The 20,002-nt window shown below is 45.7% G+C and overlaps 1 protein-coding gene and 1 pseudogene across 1 annotated transcript in view; one reads left to right on the forward strand and one right to left on the reverse strand.

Annotated features, from left to right (window-relative positions):
- Ankrd29 (ankyrin repeat domain 29) overlaps window positions 1-20,002 on the reverse strand; it is a 72,069-nt gene that overhangs the window by 12,136 nt on the left and 39,931 nt on the right. The window contains exon 6 of the mRNA XM_004654661.3: window positions 16,482-16,580. Within this exon, the coding sequence (XP_004654718.2) occupies window positions 16,482-16,580 (99 nt within the window). The remainder of the gene's footprint in view (window positions 1-16,481; window positions 16,581-20,002) is intronic.
- Window positions 9,571-10,021, forward strand: LOC123455104 (annotated as a pseudogene).

The raw sequence follows: 20,002 nt of genomic DNA on the forward strand, positions 1-20,002 counted from the left end.
CTCGAACTCGTGGTGATCCTTCTACCTCTGCCTCCCTAGTGCTGGGATTAAAGCAGACTGGCCTCTTAACTCACTACATAGCTGAGGATGGTCTTGAACTTAAAAAAAAATTATTATTTATTTATGTATGTGTGTGAGGGAGAGAGAGAGAGAGAAGAAAGACAGAGAAAGAGAATGTGAATATGAATATTGGTGTGCCAGGGCCGCTGCTAAAGAACTCCAGACACTTGTGCCACCTTGTGCATCTGGCTTACGTGGGTCAGGGGAATAGAACCTGGATCCTTTGGCTTTGCAGGCCAGCGCCTTAACCACTAAGCTATCTCTTTCCAGTTCTGGTCTTGAACTTGTGATCCTTCTGCTTCCCCTTCCCTAGTTGTGTAGTTAGAAGCATGCAACACCACCCTATTAAGGGGTGCTGAAGATCGAACCTAGGGCTTCCTGTGTGCCCCACAGGCACTCTACCAACTGAGCTACATCAACATAGGGCTGGTTGTTTAACCCCTGAATGTGTGGTACAGATTTCATGGACTGCTCCCTGGGAACCTTACTAAGGAACAGTTGCACACAGGCCAGAACCAAACCTCATGCCAGAGAGGAGACAGCAGGCTGGTCTTAGTTTTCTCCCAGAGACGGTCAATTTCTCTGCTCTCTTAGGGTTCGGGTGATGCTCTGCACCCTGCCCTAGGACAGGCCCCTCAGGGATGACTGAGCAGTTTTCTTTGAGGCAGAGGCATGAAAAATCAAGACACTCCTGTCACTCTTTTTTTTTTTTTTAATGTTTTAAATTGTATTTATTTATTTATTTGAGACAGAGAGAAAGGGAGAGAGTGAGAGAATGGGGGCACCAGAGCCTCTAGCCACTGCAAACGAACTCCAGATCATACGCCACCTTGTGCATCTGGCTTATTATGTAAGACCTGGAGAATTGAACCTGGGTCCTTAGGCTTCACAGGCAAGCGCCTTAACCATTAAGCCATCTCTCCAGCTCTCCTGTCACTCTTCCGTTTGGTGTCCCAAACACCCCATGGGCACATCATGGTCCAGGTTTACTTTATGTGGAAGGTGATGCCTTTCTTCTAGGAGACACACCCTAACTAGTTAAGCAGGGCATTGTGGGTAATACTTTCTGCACACTGTACCCCAGAATCTTTTTTCATATGCAACCAAGGTGATTGTTCTGGAAGGAAAGGGTGAAATACCCCCAACAGGTAGAGAAGAATTTGACAGAAGGACAGTGCCAGTTAGGTGAAAGTGAAAACAGGAAACCCTGGTTCTGGAAGGAGAAGCAAGAGGAACAAAGTCCTCATTTTTTTGTACGTGAGTTGAATCTGGGCATGTGGTGGGCAGAGGTAGGTGAGGTACAGAGGACAGAACTGCCTAGATCAGGGCTAGAGATATGGCTTAGCAGTTGAGCCTAAGGACCAGAGTTTGAGTTCCTAGTCCCTACATAAAACCAGATGCACAAAGTAACACATATATCTGGAGTCCATTTGCAGTGGCTGGAGGCCCTGGTGCGCCCATTCTCTCTGTCTCTCTGCTTGAATATAAATTAAAGAAAAGAAATTTGTTTGGTTGTTCGAGGTAGGGTCTTACTCTAGCCCAGGCTATCCTGGAATTCACTACGTAGTCTCAGGGTGGCCTCGAACTCATGGCGAGCCTCCTACCTCTGCCTTCTGAGTGCTGGGATTAAAGGCATGCACCCACCATGCCCAGCTATATAAACACATATTTTTAAAATGCCTAGATCAAATATGGGGAACTCTGGATTGAGGAGTTTCTACATTTTTTTTTTTGAATTGATTTCAAGAAAACAACGAACTCCTTATATAGTTTCTGCTCTTGCCAATTCCTGAGAGACAGAAGAGAAACAGTGGTAGAGCTTGTCTACACCAGTGTGGACTTGAGACATCTCTCAACCACTGTGACCTACATGCACCCAGCATCTGGGTATCCAAGAATCCCTTCTCCCTATGGGAAATCAGAGTGCTTGGGATAGAGCAAACCTGGAGTTGGGAAGACAAGCCATAAAGAATGACTTATCCACTAGGGACCATGACAGGGCCAACACACAGGATGGGACCATAGTGGACCTTTAGGTTTCAGTGTGGGAAACTTGGAGACAGATGTCAGCTTAAGATGCAGGCAGGAGTCTAAACAACCTCCATGCCAAAGTAACATCTTACCTCTGAGAACCTGGGTCACTTTGGAGAGAAGGGAATAGGATCCAGAAGTGGCTTCATGTAACCTCTGAGGGCATTGTGCTCATGCAACCCCAAGAACCTGGCTTACCTCTCCATAGGCCCAGGGGCTGAAGGGCAGTTCTAGGATATCACATTACATTTTCTGCCGTGGTGTACAGTTTCAACCAGAATATGCCAGCTAAAGTGTTCCCTGTACACCTGACTGTGGTATAGACTTCATGGCAAAGGGACAGAAGATGAAGACCTTGGAGTGGGCTGGTGGAAGATGAAAACTTGCCCAGAAGGATCTGCAGGGTGCTGCTGAGAGGTGGAGAATTTTGGGGCTGGGGGGGGGGAATGAAGCTGATACAAATGATGGAGGAGGGCTGAATTTCACCTGCTTCATATTTCAAATTTTTTTTCTCGGAGCTTTTGGGGCTATTTTTAAATCTCAGAATATTATTTATCATTGCCAATTATCATTTGAACTAAAAGTACAGATTAAAAAAATACAAACTTGGGCTGGAGAGATGGCTGGGCAGTTAAGGCACTTGCCTGTGGAGCGTAAGGACTCAAGTTTGATGCCCCAGTACCCATGTAACCCAGATGCACAGGGTGATGCATGGGATCTGGAGTTTGTTTGCAGTGGCTGGAGGCTCTCATGTGCCCATTCTCTCTCTCTCTCCCCCTGCTTCTCTCTCTCTCTCAAATAAATAAAATTTAAAAAATGCAAACTTGCTGGGGGTTGTGGTACATGCCTTTAATCCAAACACTCGGAAGGCAGAAGTAGGAGGATCGCTGTGAGTTTGAGGCCATCCTGAGACTATATTGTGAATTCCAGGTCTTCCTGGGCTAGAGTGAAACCCTAAAAAAAAAAAAAAAGAAAAAAGAAAGAAAGAAAAAAAAAAGGGCTGGAGAGATGGCTTAGCGGTTAAGCACTTGCCTGTGAAGCCTAAGGACCCCGGTTTGAGGCTCAGTTCCCCAGGTCCCACGTTAGCCAGATGCACAAGGGGGCGCACGCGTCTGGAGTTCGTTTGCAGAGGCTGGAAGCCCTGGCGCGCCCATTCTCTCTCTCCCTCTATCTGTCTTTCTCTCTGTGTCACTCTCAAATAAATAAATAAATAATTAAAAAAAAACAAAAAACCCTTATTTATAAAGCACTTCCATTGAGTTCTCCTAATTCAAAACTTAGTCAGCTATTCATTCATTCAGCCAACCAAATATTAATAAGCATTTTCTAATTTTAAGGCAGAAGATAAAAGTAAGATAAAGCAATGTGATCTGTATTCCCAAACAGGTCAGTCTGGAGGGGAAGATAAAGTTGGAATTGCTGTATCAGGGCAGTACTACACCGTGGAGCGGGCAAAATGCACACAGTGCCGCAGGGGCGCGACCTTCTTGTTGTGGGGGGTTGGGTTCAGCTCCATGATCGGGTCTTTGCTGATCTGGGTCTTGTGGGAGGACCGGGATTTTGTGAGGTGGCAGAGAAATGAAAGGTCACTGCAGGAAGCAGGCCAAATATGTACAGTCCCAGTGGTTTGGAGAGGCATGGCTTGGCAGACAGAGTAAGCAATCCCACTGCTGTGGCCCAGGGGTGTGGGTGGGAACCTAGGAGACAGAAGAAGCAGCCTGGGCTCCAGAGCCCCCCCCACCCAAATATTAAATGTGACTTGATTTTCTGGGCTGACACTTCTCCCTTTGAGGTCTATTTTGGTCTTTGTGGATGTGTCCACCAGAGGGCAGGCAGGAGGGAAGGGAATTGGCTTGTCTCATGGATACGCTTGTCAAGAGCTTGGTGGGTCTACTAAAATGAACATGCGGAAGAGCGCTGAGATGCCCAGACTGGGAGCAGTTATTATTATTGATCTGTTTTATAATAGCCATGGCAACACTCAAGTCTGTTACCTTAATCAGAGTTGTTATGTTGGGGGAAAACCAGTTACCACTTCCCGTCTGTGAGACCTTGGGCAAATGCCTTTTGGCCTTAGCACCCTTTTCTGCAAACATATTAGCCCACAGATACTGCTGAATGAGAAAGCGCACGTGAAGGCCATGAGCGCAAGCTCTGTGTAACAGACGTCTAGAAAATGCTTGCCACATCTGAGTATTATTTACTATAAAAAACAAACAATCATAAATAATAATAAAAAACAAAGATTAAAAAGCCGGGTGTGGTGGTGCACACCTTTAATCCCAGCACTCGGGAGGCACAGGTAGGAGGATTGCCAAGAGTTCGAGGCCAACCTGAGACTACATAGTGAATTCCAGGTCAGCCTGAGCCAGAGTGAGACCCTACCTCAAAAAACAAAAACAAAAACAAAAGCAAAAACAAACAAACAAAAAAAACAGCAAGCCCCTTTATTTGTATGTGTGGCTTACTGAGTTTTTCCACCTGCTTTCTTTAAAGGATTCTCCTAGTAACTTTAAGAGAACTGTTTAGGGGCAGGTAGGATCTACTGACTGGTAGAAGGTGATGTAAGGTCACCTGTGTGTCTCATTACTAATGATAACTTCTCCAGATATGCTTGTTTTAAAAATCTCACTGGGGAGACTTCTTTTATAAATACTTTTATTTATTTATTTGAGAGAGAAAAAGAGGGATGGAGCGGGTTGGGGGGGGGGAGGGAGAGAGAGAGAGAGGGAGAGAATGGGCATGCCAGGGCCTCCAGCCACTACAAACAAACTCCAGACACATGTGCTACCTTGTGCATCTGGTTTATGTGGGTCCTGGGGAATCGAACCAAGGTCTTTTGGCTCTGCACGCAAGTGCCTTAACCGCTAAGCCATCTCCCCAGCACTTCAAAAAAATATTTTTTTATGTATTTACTTGACAGACAGAGAGGTAAGTAGAGAGAGAATGGGGATGCCAGGGCCTCCAGCCACTGCAAACAAACTCCATACACATGTGCCACCTTGTGCATCTGGCTTACATGGGTATCAGGGAATCGAACCTGGGTCCTTGGGCTTTGCAGGCAATTGTCTTAACTACTAAGCCAGCTCCAGCCCCAAATGTGCTTTTATTTTTTTTCCGATATAGGGTCTTGCTCTAGCCCAGTCTGAACTGGAATTCACTATGTAGTCTCAGGGTGGTCTCAAACTCATGGCAATCTTCCTACCTCTGCCTCCCAAGTGCTGGGATTAAAGGCATGTGCCACCATACCTGGCTCCAAACATGCTTTTTGTAAAAAGAGAGTGGCATGTTAGCTAGAGGATACTGTAAAATCAAATTATGCCTCCGCTGATCATCTAGCTGTGAACAGAAGCTTGCTTTCTTCTCTTTACATGTCAATTATTGGTTTCTCTTATTTTTTTCCCTCCATTGTAATGGTCTGTGAGTTAGTTTTCACAATAAAATGGTGGAAAACATATAAATTTAGGTTCCCTTTTGTAGAGTTTTAAAGACAGAGTGGGCAAAATGGTATTTTAAAACTTTGAAAAAATAGTATGCATGTTCCACATGCATTTATGTATGCATGTTTGTATTTTAAAACTTTAATATCGATTTTTGAATATTTCTGGACAAAAATAGTTTTAAAGGGGCTGGAGAGATGGCTAAGTGGTTAAAGGTGTTTGCTTGCAAAGTCTGACTACCCATGTTTGTAGCCACATAAAGCCAGATGCACAAAGTGGCACATGCATCTGGAGTTTGTTTGCAGTGGCAAAAGGACCAGACATACCCGTTCTCTCTCTCTCTCTTTCACTCACTCTCTCCTTGCCAGCAAATAATACATTTCAAAAATAGTTTCATCCAGGCATGGTGGCGCACACCTTTAGTCCCAGAAATCAGGAGGGGAGACAGAGGTAGATGGATTGCTGTGAGTTCAAGGCCACCCTGAGACTACACAGTGAATTCTAGGTCAGCCTGAGCTACAGCAAAACCCTACCTCAAAAACAAAACAAAACAAAAAAAGTTTAAAAGTACATTAAATTGACCCATTCACTGTGAGGTGAAAATTATACTTCCTGAAGCACTTTTGTATTTTTACTTATTATTTTAATTTTTTTCAGGGGGGGGGTGGTTGAGGTAGGGTCTCATTCTGGCTCAGGCAGACCTGGAATTCACTATGTAGTTTCAGGGTGGCCTCAAACTCTCAGTGATCCTCCTACTTTTGCTTCTCGAGTGCTGGGGTTAAAGGCACGCACCACAACTCCAGGCTATATTTTATTTTATTTATTTATTTGCAAACAGAGAGAAACACACACACCCCACAGAGAGAAAGAGAGAGACACAGAGAAGGGGCATGCCAGGGCCTCCATACACTGCAAACGAACTCCAGATGCATGTACCACTTTGCCCATCTGGCTTTACATGGGTACTAGGGAGTTTAACCTTGACCACTGAGCCATCTCTCTGGCCTGACACTTTTTTTTTAAACTTTTTAATTTTTAAAATATTTTATTTTATTTTTCTATTTATTTGACAGAGAAAGAGAAGGAGGGGGAGAGAGAGAGAGAGAGAGAGAAAGAGAGAGAGAAAGAGAATGGGCAGGCCAGGGCCTCCAGCCATTTCAAATGAACTCCAGATGCATGCTCCCCCTTGTGCAGCTGGCTAACGTGGGTCCTGGGGAATCGAACCTGGGTCCTATAGCTTTGCAGGCAAATGCCTTAACCGCTAAGCCATTCCTCCAGCCCACTTTTTTTTTTTTTAAGGAACTAGATTCATGGGGCATTGTAGTTGTTGTTTAATATTTGTGCTGATACCCAGTGGGAAAGGATTAAATTTATTTTGAGATGCAGTGGTACAAAGATAGACAAAGGGCACATGGAGACTTGGGCTCAAGGCAATGGAAGTATAATGAGGGCTAGATGAGACTAAGCCAAATGGGGAACAGTGCGTCCCTGAGCCTGGAGGCTCAACAGTGGCTGGTTATCACAGCAAGGACTCAAGTGCCAGATAGATGGTTAAACCGGGTGATTTTTGCACTTTCTGCCAACTCTGTTAAAGTCAAGTACCAGCTTGTGTACTTTAATCAATTAATTAATTTTGGTCTTTCAAGGATACACACTCCTAAAAGCCAGAGTAAGCCCGTTGTGGTGGTTTACACCTTTAATCCCAGCACTTGGGAGGCAGAGGTAGGAGGACCAGCTTGAATTCGAGGCTACCCTGAGGCTACCTAGTGAATTCCAGGTCAGCAGTCTCACTCTTGCCCAGGTTGACCTGCAATTCCCAATGCAGTCTCAAGGTGGCGTCACACTCACAGGAATCCTCCTACCTCTGCCTCCCAAACCCTGGGATTACAGGCGTGTGCAACCATGCCCAGCCTCAGTTTATATATTTTAAAGCTAGATCACTGTATGACCTGGAGTGTATGACAACATACTGATATTAGAAAGTAATCTTCCGTGGTCCGATTTAGGCTCCTGAAGACTGCTGTGTGTGTGAGGGAGGGGGAGGGGGAGGGGGAGGGGGAGGGGGAGGGGGAGGGAGGCGCGCATGCAACCATTCTTTTCCACAGGACCATGCACATGGAGTGGCAAGAGCTGTGCCTTCCTGACCTCACGAGGGCTGCTCCCACCTGCAGGCTCAGGCCTGACATTGAGGACCGATTCTATTCCAAAGTGGGTGTGTGTGGGTGTCCTTGAGAGGGAAGCCTCTTTTTCCAATAGCAGCTCAGGTTCCATACCAAGAAAACTTTGCTTCCAGCATCATCCCAACCCACGGCTACTACATGAAGAGCTTCACAGGGAATATTTCATACCATTTTCATAGCAATCCTATGGTAAAGGTATCATTATTGTGTTTCTGGTTTTACGATGAAAACAGAAAACCCGCCGGGTGGTGCCTGCCTTTAATCCCAGCACTTGGGAGGCAGAGGGAGGGGATCGTGGTGAGGCTGGTGGGAGCAATCGTTAGGAGTGTAGCACAGTCATGACCAGAGACCAACCAGAGACCGGCTGTGTGCTGATATGCAAATGAGCTGACCATAGGTGGTTCCCAGCAGCCAGGATGACTGAGGAAAAACTGGCTATAAAAACCCAGCAAACGGGCTGGAGAGATGGCTTAGTGGTTAAGCGCTTGCCTGTGAAACCTAAGGACCCAGGTTCGAGGCTCGGTTCCCCAGGTCCCACGTTAGTCAGATGCACAAGGGGGCGCACTTGGAGTTCGTTTGCAGAGGCTGGAAGCCCTGGCGCGCCCATTCTCTCTCTCTCCCTCTATCTGTCTTTCTCTCTCTGTCTGTCGCTCTCAAATAAATAAATAAATAAATAAATAAAAATTAAAAAAAAAAAAAACAAAACAAAACCCCGCAAACGCTCAGAACACTGTCAGTCAACTCAGAGAGGCCAGCTCCACGTCCCTCTCTGGGTTAATACCCGCCCTGGGCTGAAGCCGCCCCTGGGACCCCTTGGCAGCCGGGCAAGGAGTGGAGCAGACAGAGCAGAAAGCGGGCCAAGTAACTGTGACAAGCGAGTGCCTCAAGGTCTAGGCTAGTTGAAAGGATAAAAGAGAAAGAGGGGCTGGAGGGACGGCTTAGCGGTTAAGACATTTGCCTGTAAAGCCAAAGGACCCAGGTTCGATTCCCCAGGACCCACATTAGCCAGATGCACAAGGGGGCGCAAGCGTCTGGAGTTCGTTTGCAGTGGCTGGAGGCCCTGGTGCACCCATTCTGTCTGTGTGTCTCTCTCCCCTTCTTTCTCGGATAAATAAATAAATAAATAAATAAAAACAATGTTTGAAACAAAAAAAAAAAAAAGAGAAAGGGACCTGAGTTAATTAGCATTTATGAAGGGCACATAAAGTGTGGCAACTGAATTAACATAATCCACCTCTTGACTACTGAGTTTAACACTGGTGTCAGAGGGCACCCTGAGACTATGTACTGAAATCCAGGGCAGCCTGGGCTAGAGCAGAGACCCTACCTCGAAAACCAACCAACCAAACAAAAACAGCCCCAAACAAACAAACAACCCCCCCCTAAAGTTCAGGGAAAGCCAACAATTTGCTCAGTTAGGAAGTTTGTAAGCAAAACTGGACTGCTTCATTTCCTAACTATATCTACATCTCCATGACTACGTTTCTCCCTGTGTGGAGACCTGAGTAGGTCCTCTGGTTGTTACTTACACTCTTCCTGGAGCTTTGTGTCACATGGAAGAGTTCTGGTTCCCAGTTCCTATTTTTTGAGGCAAGGCCAACAGACTGGCTTTTTTTTTTTTATGCAAGGGGCAGGGGGAGAACTGGCATGCTAGGGCCTCAGCCACTGAAATCAAACTCCAGATGTGTGTGCTCCGTTTATGCACGTGCAACCTTGCGCGCTTGCATCACTGTGCATCTGGCTTACGTGGGACCTGCAGAGTCGAACGCGTGTCCTTTGCAGGCAAGCACCTTAACTGCTAAGCCATCTCGCTAGCTCTCATCAAGGCAATTTTAAGCTCTTTCCTTTCGGCTGCCACCATGCTATCCAGACTGAGGAAGACCCGGAAGCTTCTGGGCCATGTTAGCCACAGCCACGGCCCCGGCCGCATCAGCAAGCACTGGAAGCACCCAGAAGGCTGGGGTAATGCATCACCACAGGATCAATTTCGACAAATATCATCCAGGTTACTTTGGGACAGTTGGTATGCGGCATTACCACTTAAAGAGGAACCAGAGCTTCTGCCCCACTGTCAACCTTGACAAACTGTGGGCGTTGGTCAGTGAACAGACCAGGGTAAATGCTGCCAAAAACAAGATTGGAGTTGCCCCCGTCATTGATGTTGTGCGATCAGGCTACTACAGAGTTCTGGGGATAGGAAAGCTCCCTAAGCAACCTGTCATCATGAAGGCCAAATTTTTCAGCAGAAGAGCTGAGGAGAAGATAAAGGGTATTGGGGCGCCTGTGTCCTGGTGGTTTGAGACCACCTGAGGAGGTTCATTAAATGCTAGCAAGTGCTTTTCAAAAAAAAAAAAAAGTCTTCTAAACCAGGTGTGGTGGCACATGCTTTTAATCCCACCACTTGGGAGGCAGAGGTAGGAGGATCACTGTGAGTTCGATGCCACCCTGAGACTACATAGTGAATTTCAGGTCAGCCTGAGCTAGTGTGAGACCCTGCCTCAAAAAAACAAAACCAAAAAAGTCTTATAAGTGTCTGTTTCTCCCCTTTGATTCATGCTTGCTGCTCTCAGTCTTGGCCAATCTGTTTTATTTTCTTACAGATGGTAGTGAATACTGAGGAGACTCAAGACCCATCAGAATGACAAGAAAAAAAGGCCGACTGCCTAGCACCAGCAAGTCATCTCTATCACATCACCCAGACCCAGGAAATACTACAGAGGAAGTGATGGATTACCTATAAGTGCTGCTCTCATGGCTACCCTGACAACCTCCTCCAGAGAGACGGTGGTAGACACTGAGGAAACTCAAAACTCATCAAAGCAGAAAATTAGAGGCTACCAAGAACTCAGCACTAAAGGAGCCCTCCAACATGCCCTCTAAGACTCAGGGAACATTGTGGAAAGCATATAAGAGCCTCAGGGTGGGAAGGGGTACTCTGAGGTATTGTGCTCCCACAGGGACTGACTGGTGCATTCATGACCACTCAGTGATTACTCATAACCCCACTGAGGAGGGCCCTCAATGGAATGGAGGTGGGGCAGAGGGAAGAACAGTATAATCCGATGGAAATATGACATATTTGCAATATGTTAATATATCAACTTCTCAATAAAAATTTTAAAAAGTGGCTGGAGAGATGGTTTAGTGGTTAAGGCGCTTGCCTGTGAAGCCCCAGGACCCATGTTAAACTCTCCAGATCCCATGTAATCCAGACATAACAGCGGTGAGGCAAGCACAAGGTCACACATACCCACTAGGTGGCGCAAGTGTCTGGAGTTCCTTGCAGTGGCTGAGGTCCTGGTGTGCCAATTCTCATTCTCTCTCTCAAAAATTTTACAAAGCAAGCCAGGCATGCTGGCACATGCCTTTAACACCAGCACTTTGGGGGGGGGCAGAGGTAGAAGGATAGCTGTGAGTTCAAGACCAGCCTGAGACTACAGAGAGAGTTCCATGTCAGCTTGGGCTAAAGTAGATACTACTTTGAAAAAAAAATTAAAAAGCAAAAAAAGGGCTGGGAGAGATTGCATAGTGGTTAAGGCACGTGCCTGCAAAGCCCAAGGATCCATGTTCTACTCTCCACGTCCCACGTAAGCCAGGCACACAGTGATGCAAGTACTCAAGGTCACTCGTGCCCACTAGGTGGCACAAATTCTGCTGAGGCCCTGGTATGGCAATTCTCTCTCTCTCCTCTCTTTCTTGTTCTATTGCATTAAAAAAGACCAGTTTATTGGGCTTCCATCAAAAAAAAAAAAAAAAAAAAAAGGCTTGGCTTTTTTATCAGTTCTACATGGTGAGGGGAGGAAAGAGAAGGGAGTTTTTAGAGTGACTAAGACTTTCAGTGATCTCTATGACTTTTGACCTTTTGCCTAGGACAACGAGGAAGGAAAATTCCAAGTTTCAGATGAAGAACTTAGTCATTGCAGTGTCTGACTCTATGATAACTGCTTCCTCAGCACAGGTACTAAAAAAAAGTCCCTGTTCTCAGTGATGGAGTTACAAACAAAAGTCATTCCCACAGCTCCAGTTTCCTGAAGCTCAGAACAACTGTCAGCTGGGCAATTTCAGCGTATCCAGTCGTATATTGGAACGCAGAAGAAGTCCTTAGGGCAGAAGCACAGAAATATAAATCAGGTTTACCAGAAAATATTAGGAAAGGAAATCAGGAGAGATGGCTTAGCAGTTAAGGCACTTGTCTGCAAAGACTAAGGACCCAGTTTCGATTCCTCAGGACCCCCAGTACCCATGTAAGCCAGATGCACGAGGTAGCACCTGTGTCTGGAGTTCATTTGCAGAGGCTAGAGGCCCTGGTGTGCCCATTCTCTCTCTCTTTATCTGCTTCTTTCTCTCTGAAATAAATAAGTAAAGTATCTATTTATTATTATTTTTAAAAGAAAGGAAATCAGACACATTGCCTTGTCCTTATTTAAAAAACTTAAGAACTTGGGGCTGGAGAACTGGCTCAGTGGTTAAAGGCCCATGCTTGCAAAGCCTGATAGCCTGCATCAACATAAAGCCTGATGCACAAAGTGGTACCTGCATCTGGAGTTGGCGTGCAGTGGCAAGAGGCCCTAGAGACCATTCTCTTCCTTCTTCCTTATCTCCCTCTTTCTCTCCCTTTCCCCCTCTGGTTACAAATAAAATATATTTTTTTAATTCAATAAATAAATATAAATAAATCTTTTAAAAATATGGGCTGGAGAGATGGCTCAGTGCTTAAGGTGTTTGCCTGTGAAGCCTAAGGACTCAGGTTTGATTCCCCAGGACCCACGTAAGCCAGATGCACAAGGTGGTGCATGCATCTGGAGCTCATTTGTAGTGGCTAGAGGCCCTGGTGTGCCCATTCGTTCCCCCTCTTTCTCTCTCTCTCTCCTTCTATCTGCCTCTCTCTCTTCTCAAATAATTAAAAAAAATTTTTAAAAGTCCAAAAACTTCCCAATAATGATGTAATGTGCCAACTGAGATTTAGGAACAAAATACTCATTTCCAGATGCCCTTCTTATAACATTTATTACCATGGGAAAGCTATTTCAATGTGAACTTAATTGCACTTAAAAAAAACCAAAAGACAAAAAGCACTTACGTGCAACTTATAATCAAGTCAGCCGCCGCTGGTTTCACTTTTGCCATGTTTGTGACACTGTTTGTTTTCTCAAGACAGAGTGAGATTAGCAGACTCTTTACTCTCAGAGAAGGCCAAACACAAACTGGTCTGCTCTACACACATAACTGTAAGTGTGGGCTTTTGGCCGGCAGTCAAAGTACTTGCTTACCATTTTTTGGGAACACAGTGGGGTGTGTATACTCAACGAAAAGCAATTCTTCCTTTGCGAAACAACCCTTTTCCTGAATAACAGTGCTCTCAGAGCTGAACCCTTAAGGGGTTCCAAATGACGACCTTAGATGCAGTCGCTGGAAGGGTGTGCCCTTTGCTCCTTTGCACGGGGCGGGTCCTTGCCCTCGCAGCCAGGTCACCCACTCTGGCCAGGTGAGCCTCACTCTAGAGGAATGACAACAGCTGTGGTATGCTGTGGTTACCACTGCCATGGTGGTTTACTCTTTAACTTCCTGGTTTCCTTGTCATCAGGTGATCCAGTTCAGGTTCAAGTGTACCTTACTCATGCAGTTTGAAATATCATCTCAACTCCTATCAATATATATATGTATTTAATAAATAGTACCACAGGTATAGGGATAATGAAATCTATTTTACAAATATATATATATATATATTTGTTTGGTTTTTCAAAGTAGGGTCTCACTGTAGCCCAGGCTGACCTGGAATTCACTCTGTAGTCTCAGGGTGGCCTCGAACTCACAGTGATCCTCCTACCTATGCCTCCTGAGTGCTGGGATTAAAGGCGTGCACCACCACTCCCGGCAAGGCTTGGCTATTTTTTTTTCTTTTTTTCTTTTTATTTATTTGAGAGCGACAGACACAGAGAGAAAGACAGATAGAGGGAGAGAGAGAGAGAGAGAGAATGGGCGCGCCAGGGCTTCCAGCCTCTGCAAACGAACTCCAGACGCGTGCGCCCCCTTGTGCATCTGGCTAACGTGGGACCTGGGGAACCGAGCCTCGAACCGGGGTCCTTAGGCTTCACAGGCAAGCGCTTAACCGCTAAGCCATCTCTCTAGCCCAAGGCTTGGCTATTTTAACAATCTCTTGTATCCAAGTTCTGGGCACCTGTGATCAAGACTACCACATCAAATTTATGCAGTCAAAAACGCACAGTTCTGTTCATTAACTTTGATAGAATGAAGTCTCTGGTTCAAAATAAGAAGGACTAACAATAAAATATTGAACTCCAACCCCCCAAATGTTAGCATTGAGAGACCTGGTTTACATCTTTTTCTAAACTGCTTCCTTTCCCAAGAGCATTTTTTGGGACTATTTAAAGCTAACAAGATCTTTAAAATCTAAAAATGCAACCTTGCATTCACAGCAGTACTGGCACGGTTGTTCAGAAAATACTGGTGGAACAATACTGGTGGTGAATAAAACAATTATCAAAACATCTTGTGGGGGGCGTGGAGAGATGCTTTAGTGGTTAAGGTGCTTGCCTGTGAAGTCTAAGGATCCATGTCTGACTCTCCAGGTCCCACGTAAGCCAGAAGCACAAGGTGATACAAGTGTACAAGGTCACACATGTGCACAAGTTGGCACACTATGGAGTTTTATTGCAGTGGCTGGAGGCCCTGGTACATTGATTCTCTCTCTTTCTCTCTTACTCTCGCTTTCTTGCATTAAAAAAAAAAAAAGGCCAGTCTGTTGTTGGGCTTGCCTCAAGGAAAAAAAAAAAGTCTTGGAAAGATTGCCCAGCTGGTCTTGCCAGCCTCCTGATAGACAGGTGAAAGCCCGGAGAAGTTGATTTGCTTGAGAACCACTCGACTAAAGCCAGGCGTGGGGGTATATACCTTTGATCCCAGCTCTCAGGAGGCTGAAGCAAGAGGGCAGTGAAGGCCAGCCTGGGCTACCAACATAGTGAGAACCTATTTGAAAAGCAAGAACCAAAACAAAACAAAGCAGAAACACCCAGTAATGACAACAACAACAAAAAACAGCACACGTTGGCCAAACTAGATTTTGGACTCTGGATTCTTGACTACGGCCTACTATAACAAGAGCCTCTTTCTTTCCTTGTTCCGTATACAGTATACACACAGGCTTCTGAAGACCCAAGAAGTCTGTGGCCAGGAGCGTCGACCACCGTGAAGGTCCCATAGCTCATTTTGTAAACATCTAGGCATGCCCATGCCAGATCAACTATAGTGGAAATCTGCCCCGGGATTATTAGTGCTAAGAAATCAGCTTCACTTTTCTCTAAAACATGTACCTTTGGGGCTGGAAAGATGGCTTAGTGGTTAAGCGTTTGCCTGTGAAGCCTAAGGACTCCGGTTTGAGGCTCGATTCCCCAGGATCCACGTTAGCCAGATGCATAAAGGGGGTGCACATGTCTGGAGTTCGTTTGCAGTGAATGGAAGCCCTGGAGCGCCCATTCTCTCTCTCTATCTGCCTCTTTTTCTCTCTCTCTCTCTCACTCTCAAATAAACAAATAAAAATGAACCAAAAAATATTTTTTAAAAAATGTACCTTTGTAGCATTGTTTCCTTAACCTGAGATGTTTTGTTTGAAATGAATGAGGCTGGGGAGATGCCTCAGTGGTTAGAGGCACTTGCTTGCAAAGCCTGTTTACCTGAGTCTGATTCACCCCTGTACCCATGTAAAGCTGGACCCAAAGTGCTGCATTTGTATGTGATCACAATCTACCAACTATGGGAGGTGGAGCCAAAAAGAATTATGAAGCCCACAATGGCAAGAGAATCTGTCTCAAAGAAGGTAGACGAAGAACAGAGAGACCGTTCAAGACTGTCCTCTGACCTTCATGCTTGCACCCACACTCCATAAATAAATGGATAAAACTTTTTAAAAAATACATGAATCAGAGCACAGATGGTTCTTATAGAAGAACAACTACATAGGTTGCTCTCCATTAGGTTCATTACCAGTTTTAAAACACCACTAGTGGGATGGAGAGATGGCTCAGTGGTTAAGACGCTTGCCTGCAAAGCCTAATGACCCGGGATCGATTCCCCAGTTGCCACATAAAGCCAGATGCACAAGGTGGCACATTCGTCTGCAGTGGCTGGAGGCCCAGGTGCACTCATTCTCTCTTTATGTCTCTCTCTCTCTCTCTGCTTGCAAATAAAAATATTTTTACAAAACGAATAAATAAAACCAAAATGCCACACTAGTACTCTTTAGCATCTCTGAGCTTCCAGTGTCTAGTGGATTTGCCAGATGTTTGCAGATGCTGGGTGTTAGATATTGGTAAGTCACTGTGAAAGATGAAAGCAGAGAATCTACTTGTGACTGTGAGGTCTTGGGGTCCTCTTTGGTTCCCCGGGGCAAGTGGTGTGCAGGAGATAAGGCAGGGACTTGCCTCTGTTTACCTTGTCCCAGGCCAGCCAATACTCACGCAATGAGGCCACAATTTATTTGAACAGGAGGTGGCAGAGCATGCACTTGATTTCAGACATTAAACACTCAAGTTTTAAAAGTACCGAACTGTGATGTCAGTTTGATTTCAGAAGCTCTGGGGTGAGCTCAGCGCACAGAACAGGACGAACCTTAGTCAAAGATTAACTTTTCGTCACAGAAGCCGAAGGGTTTGGAGAACGCCTACGGCTGACCGGTTATGTCAGGTACGTACTGCTAAGCGGATCCCTGACTCATGCTCCAAGCACTGGGGCAAGCTTTGTCGACGGACATTACCTGTCGTGGCTGGTTGACTTTTGCTCCTGAAGACAACAGTAATCGGATCACATCCAAGTAACCGCCTTGGGCAGCCAGGAAGAGGGCAGTGGCTCCATCCTGAGAGAGAACAAGTGTTCAGAAAGCATGTTGCCTATTGATTTTGAAAGAAAATAAAAAACAAATACATTTAACAAAGCTTCACATTTGCATCAAAGGTATCCATCCTTTTGTCAATTAAGAGCTAATGTATCTGGGCTGGAGTGATGGCTCAGCAATTAAGGTGCTGGCCTGCAAAGTCTAATGACCTGAGTTCGATTCCCCAGGACCCATGTAAAGTCAGATGCACAAAGTGGAACATACATCTGGAGTTCATTTGCAGCACTGGAGGACCTGGTGTGCCCATTTTTTCCCTCTATGTCTCTTTTCTATCTTTCTCTGCTTGCAAATAAAAAAAATAAAAATAGTTTTTTAAAAACAGCTATTACATTCTGTATGCTTTTATGAATTGGGAGTATGCGTCCTTTCAATGCGATCTTTTCTACTTGTCTGTCTTTCTCACTTCTTTCCCCATGTCCCCCAACATGAAGTTTCCCCAAATAGTAAGAGGTGTGATGGTTCAGTGGTACAGCACTCACCTAGCATACACGTACAGAGCCCTGGGTTTGATAGATCCCCAGCATGAAAAAAAATGGATGCTTTCAGAAAAAATTGCCTCAGACAGAATCTCCAAGCTGCTCCCTGCCAGAAAAGCAGACACCCAGCAATACTCATAGACAAAAATACAGTTTTGGGCTGGAGAGATGGCTTAGTGGTTAAGCACTTGCCTATGAAGCCTAAGGACCCGGGTTCGAGGCTCAGTTCCCTTGGCGTGCTCATTCTCATTCTCTCTCTCTCTCTCTCTCTCTCTTTCTCTCTCTGTCACTCTCAAATAAATAAGAATGAACAACAACAAAACTTTTTTTAAAAAAAAAAAGGGCTGGAGAGATGGCTTAGTGGTTAAGTGCTTGCCTGTGAAGCCAAAGGATCCCGGTTTGAGGCTCCATTCCCCAGGACCCACGTTAGCCAGATGCACAAGGGGGCGCACGTGTCTGGAGTTAGTTTGCAGTGGCAGAAGGCTCTGGCGTGCCCATTCTCTCTCTCTATCTGCCTTTCTCTCTCTGTCACTCTCAAGAAAAAAAAATTAAAAAAATTAAAAATTAGAAAAAAAAGAAGTCCTGCCAAAAGCCCAAAGCAGAGGCACCCCAGTTTCTTTGAGCTTGTGTTTTCCAAGTGAGTATCGTGTTTTCTGGACATTTCTTTTCTCTCCTCTCTCTCTCTCTCTCTTTTTTTTTTCGAGGTAGAGTCTCACTCTAGCCCAGGTTAACCTGGATTCACTATGTAGTCTAGTCTCAGGGTGATCTTGAACTCATGGTGATCCTCCTACCTCTGCCTCCTGAGTGCTGGTACTAAAGGCTGTGTGCCACCATGTCCAACTTATTATTAAGGTTTTTTTCCCCCTTGAGACAAGGTGTAACTCTAGTCCAGGCTGATCTAGAACTCACCCTGTAGCCAAAGCTGACCTTCAACTCATGGGATTCCTCCTACCTCAGACTTCTGAGTGCTGGGATTATAGGCATGCACCACCGTGCCCAGCCTGGATATTTCTTTTTCCTTTAAAACATGTCATTCTGTAATTTCTGTGTCAGCGGAGACCATACGATCTCCCACATGTTTACCACATCAGCAGGGCAAACCTCACTGTCTCTAGTGATGGAAAACCCAAGTACGCACTAGTGGAAAACACCCCGCAAACCCAGGTAATCATTACACCTTGAACTCTGACTGCTCACCACAAAACACCTTTCCTTGCAAGCCCAGCCGGGCGTGTCACCTGGAAGGTGTTGGATTTCCAGTGGGTGTCAGCTGAGTTGCCAGACTGCCCTAAAGCAATTGTAAAAAATAATGAATGAGTCTGTAAAGATTTTTTTTATAATAGTGTTTTTTTTTTTAAATTATTTATTTATTTATTTGAGAGCGACAGACACAGAGAGAAAGACAGATAGAGGGAGAGAGAGGGAATGGGCGCGCCAGGGCTTCCAGCCTCTGCAAATGAACTCCAGACGCGTGCGCCCCCTTGTGCATCTGGCTAACGTGGGACCTGGGGAACCAAGCCTCGAACCGGGGTCCTTAGGCTTCACAGGCAAGCGGTTAACCACTAAGCCATCTCTCCAGCCCTATAATAGTGTTTTTAAAATGTTTTTATTTCTATTCATTTGAGAGACACAGAGGCAGATGGACACACACAGACACACACACACACACACACACACACACACACACACACACACACACACAGTATGGGCATGCCCGGGCCTCCAGCCACTGCAAATGAACTCCAGACCCATGTACTACCTTGTGCATCTGGTTTATGTGGGTACTGGGGAATTGAACCTGGGTCCTTTGGCTTTGCAGTCAAGCACCTTAACCACTAAGCCATCTCTCCAGCCCTACCATCCATCTCTTTTTTTCTGAGACAGTATCTCTTACTGGTCTGGAGCCCACCAATGAGGCTAGACTGGCTGACCAGGGAGTTGCAGAAATCCTCTTATCTTTGTCTGCCTGGTGCTGGCATTACAGGCATGCATCACCACACCCAACAATTTTACACGGGCGCTGCAATCCCCCTGGGTCCTCATGCTTACGTGGCAAGCGCTTTACTGACTGAGCCATCTTCCCAGTCCCAAATGCTACATTTTTTTAAAAAGACTTAGAGAGACTTTATCCGATTAAGAAAAGGAAGTAGAGAGCTCCTGCCATGTGGAAGACAGAAGGGGGAAGAGAGCCCATGTGGGAATGGGGAGCCCCGACCCCCAGTGTCTCAGCCTGGAGCTTACCAGAAACAGGGACATGGAAGTTCAGGAGAGGTGAATAGTCCAAAAGAGCCAAACCCCACATTCTTAAGAGCCTGATGGAAAAATATTTAGCGAGTACAAATTCTGTATCCAGGGCTGGAGAGGTCGCTTAGCAGTTATGGCACTTGCCTGTGAAGCCTAAGGACTCATGTTTGAGTCTCCAGGTCCCACATAAGCCAGACACACAGTGATGCAAGCGCACAAGGTCCCCCATGCATACAATGGGGCGCACGTGTCGAGTTCAATTGCAGTGGCCAGAGGCACTAGCACACCAATCCCCCACCTCTCTCGCGCGTTAAAAAAAGTTTAAAAAGTTCTGTATTTATAGTCAATTTGGATTGCTAACTCTTAATGACCATGCTGTGAAAAATCACAATTAATGTTCTGTTTCCAAAGTCTTTGTCCCTTCCTACCCAGCCTGCACATACATATATTCATCACACTCTTAGTAATTGTGTGTGTGTGTGTGTGTGTGTGTGTTGTGTATACATGTGTTTTCAGAGAAACACCCAAAGCCTCAGGCCTGGGTTTCTTAGACTTGAGCACACATCAGAACCACCTGGTGCTCCAGTTGTGACCTTAGAGACCCCGGTTTGGTTGGCCTGGGGAGGGGTATGGGCCTGAGAACTGGTGGTTTTGCAAGCTTCG

The sequence above is a fragment of the Jaculus jaculus genome, chromosome 15, assembly GCF_020740685.1.
Source record: "Jaculus jaculus isolate mJacJac1 chromosome 15, mJacJac1.mat.Y.cur, whole genome shotgun sequence".
Classification (NCBI taxonomy): domain Eukaryota; kingdom Metazoa; phylum Chordata; class Mammalia; order Rodentia; family Dipodidae; genus Jaculus; species Jaculus jaculus.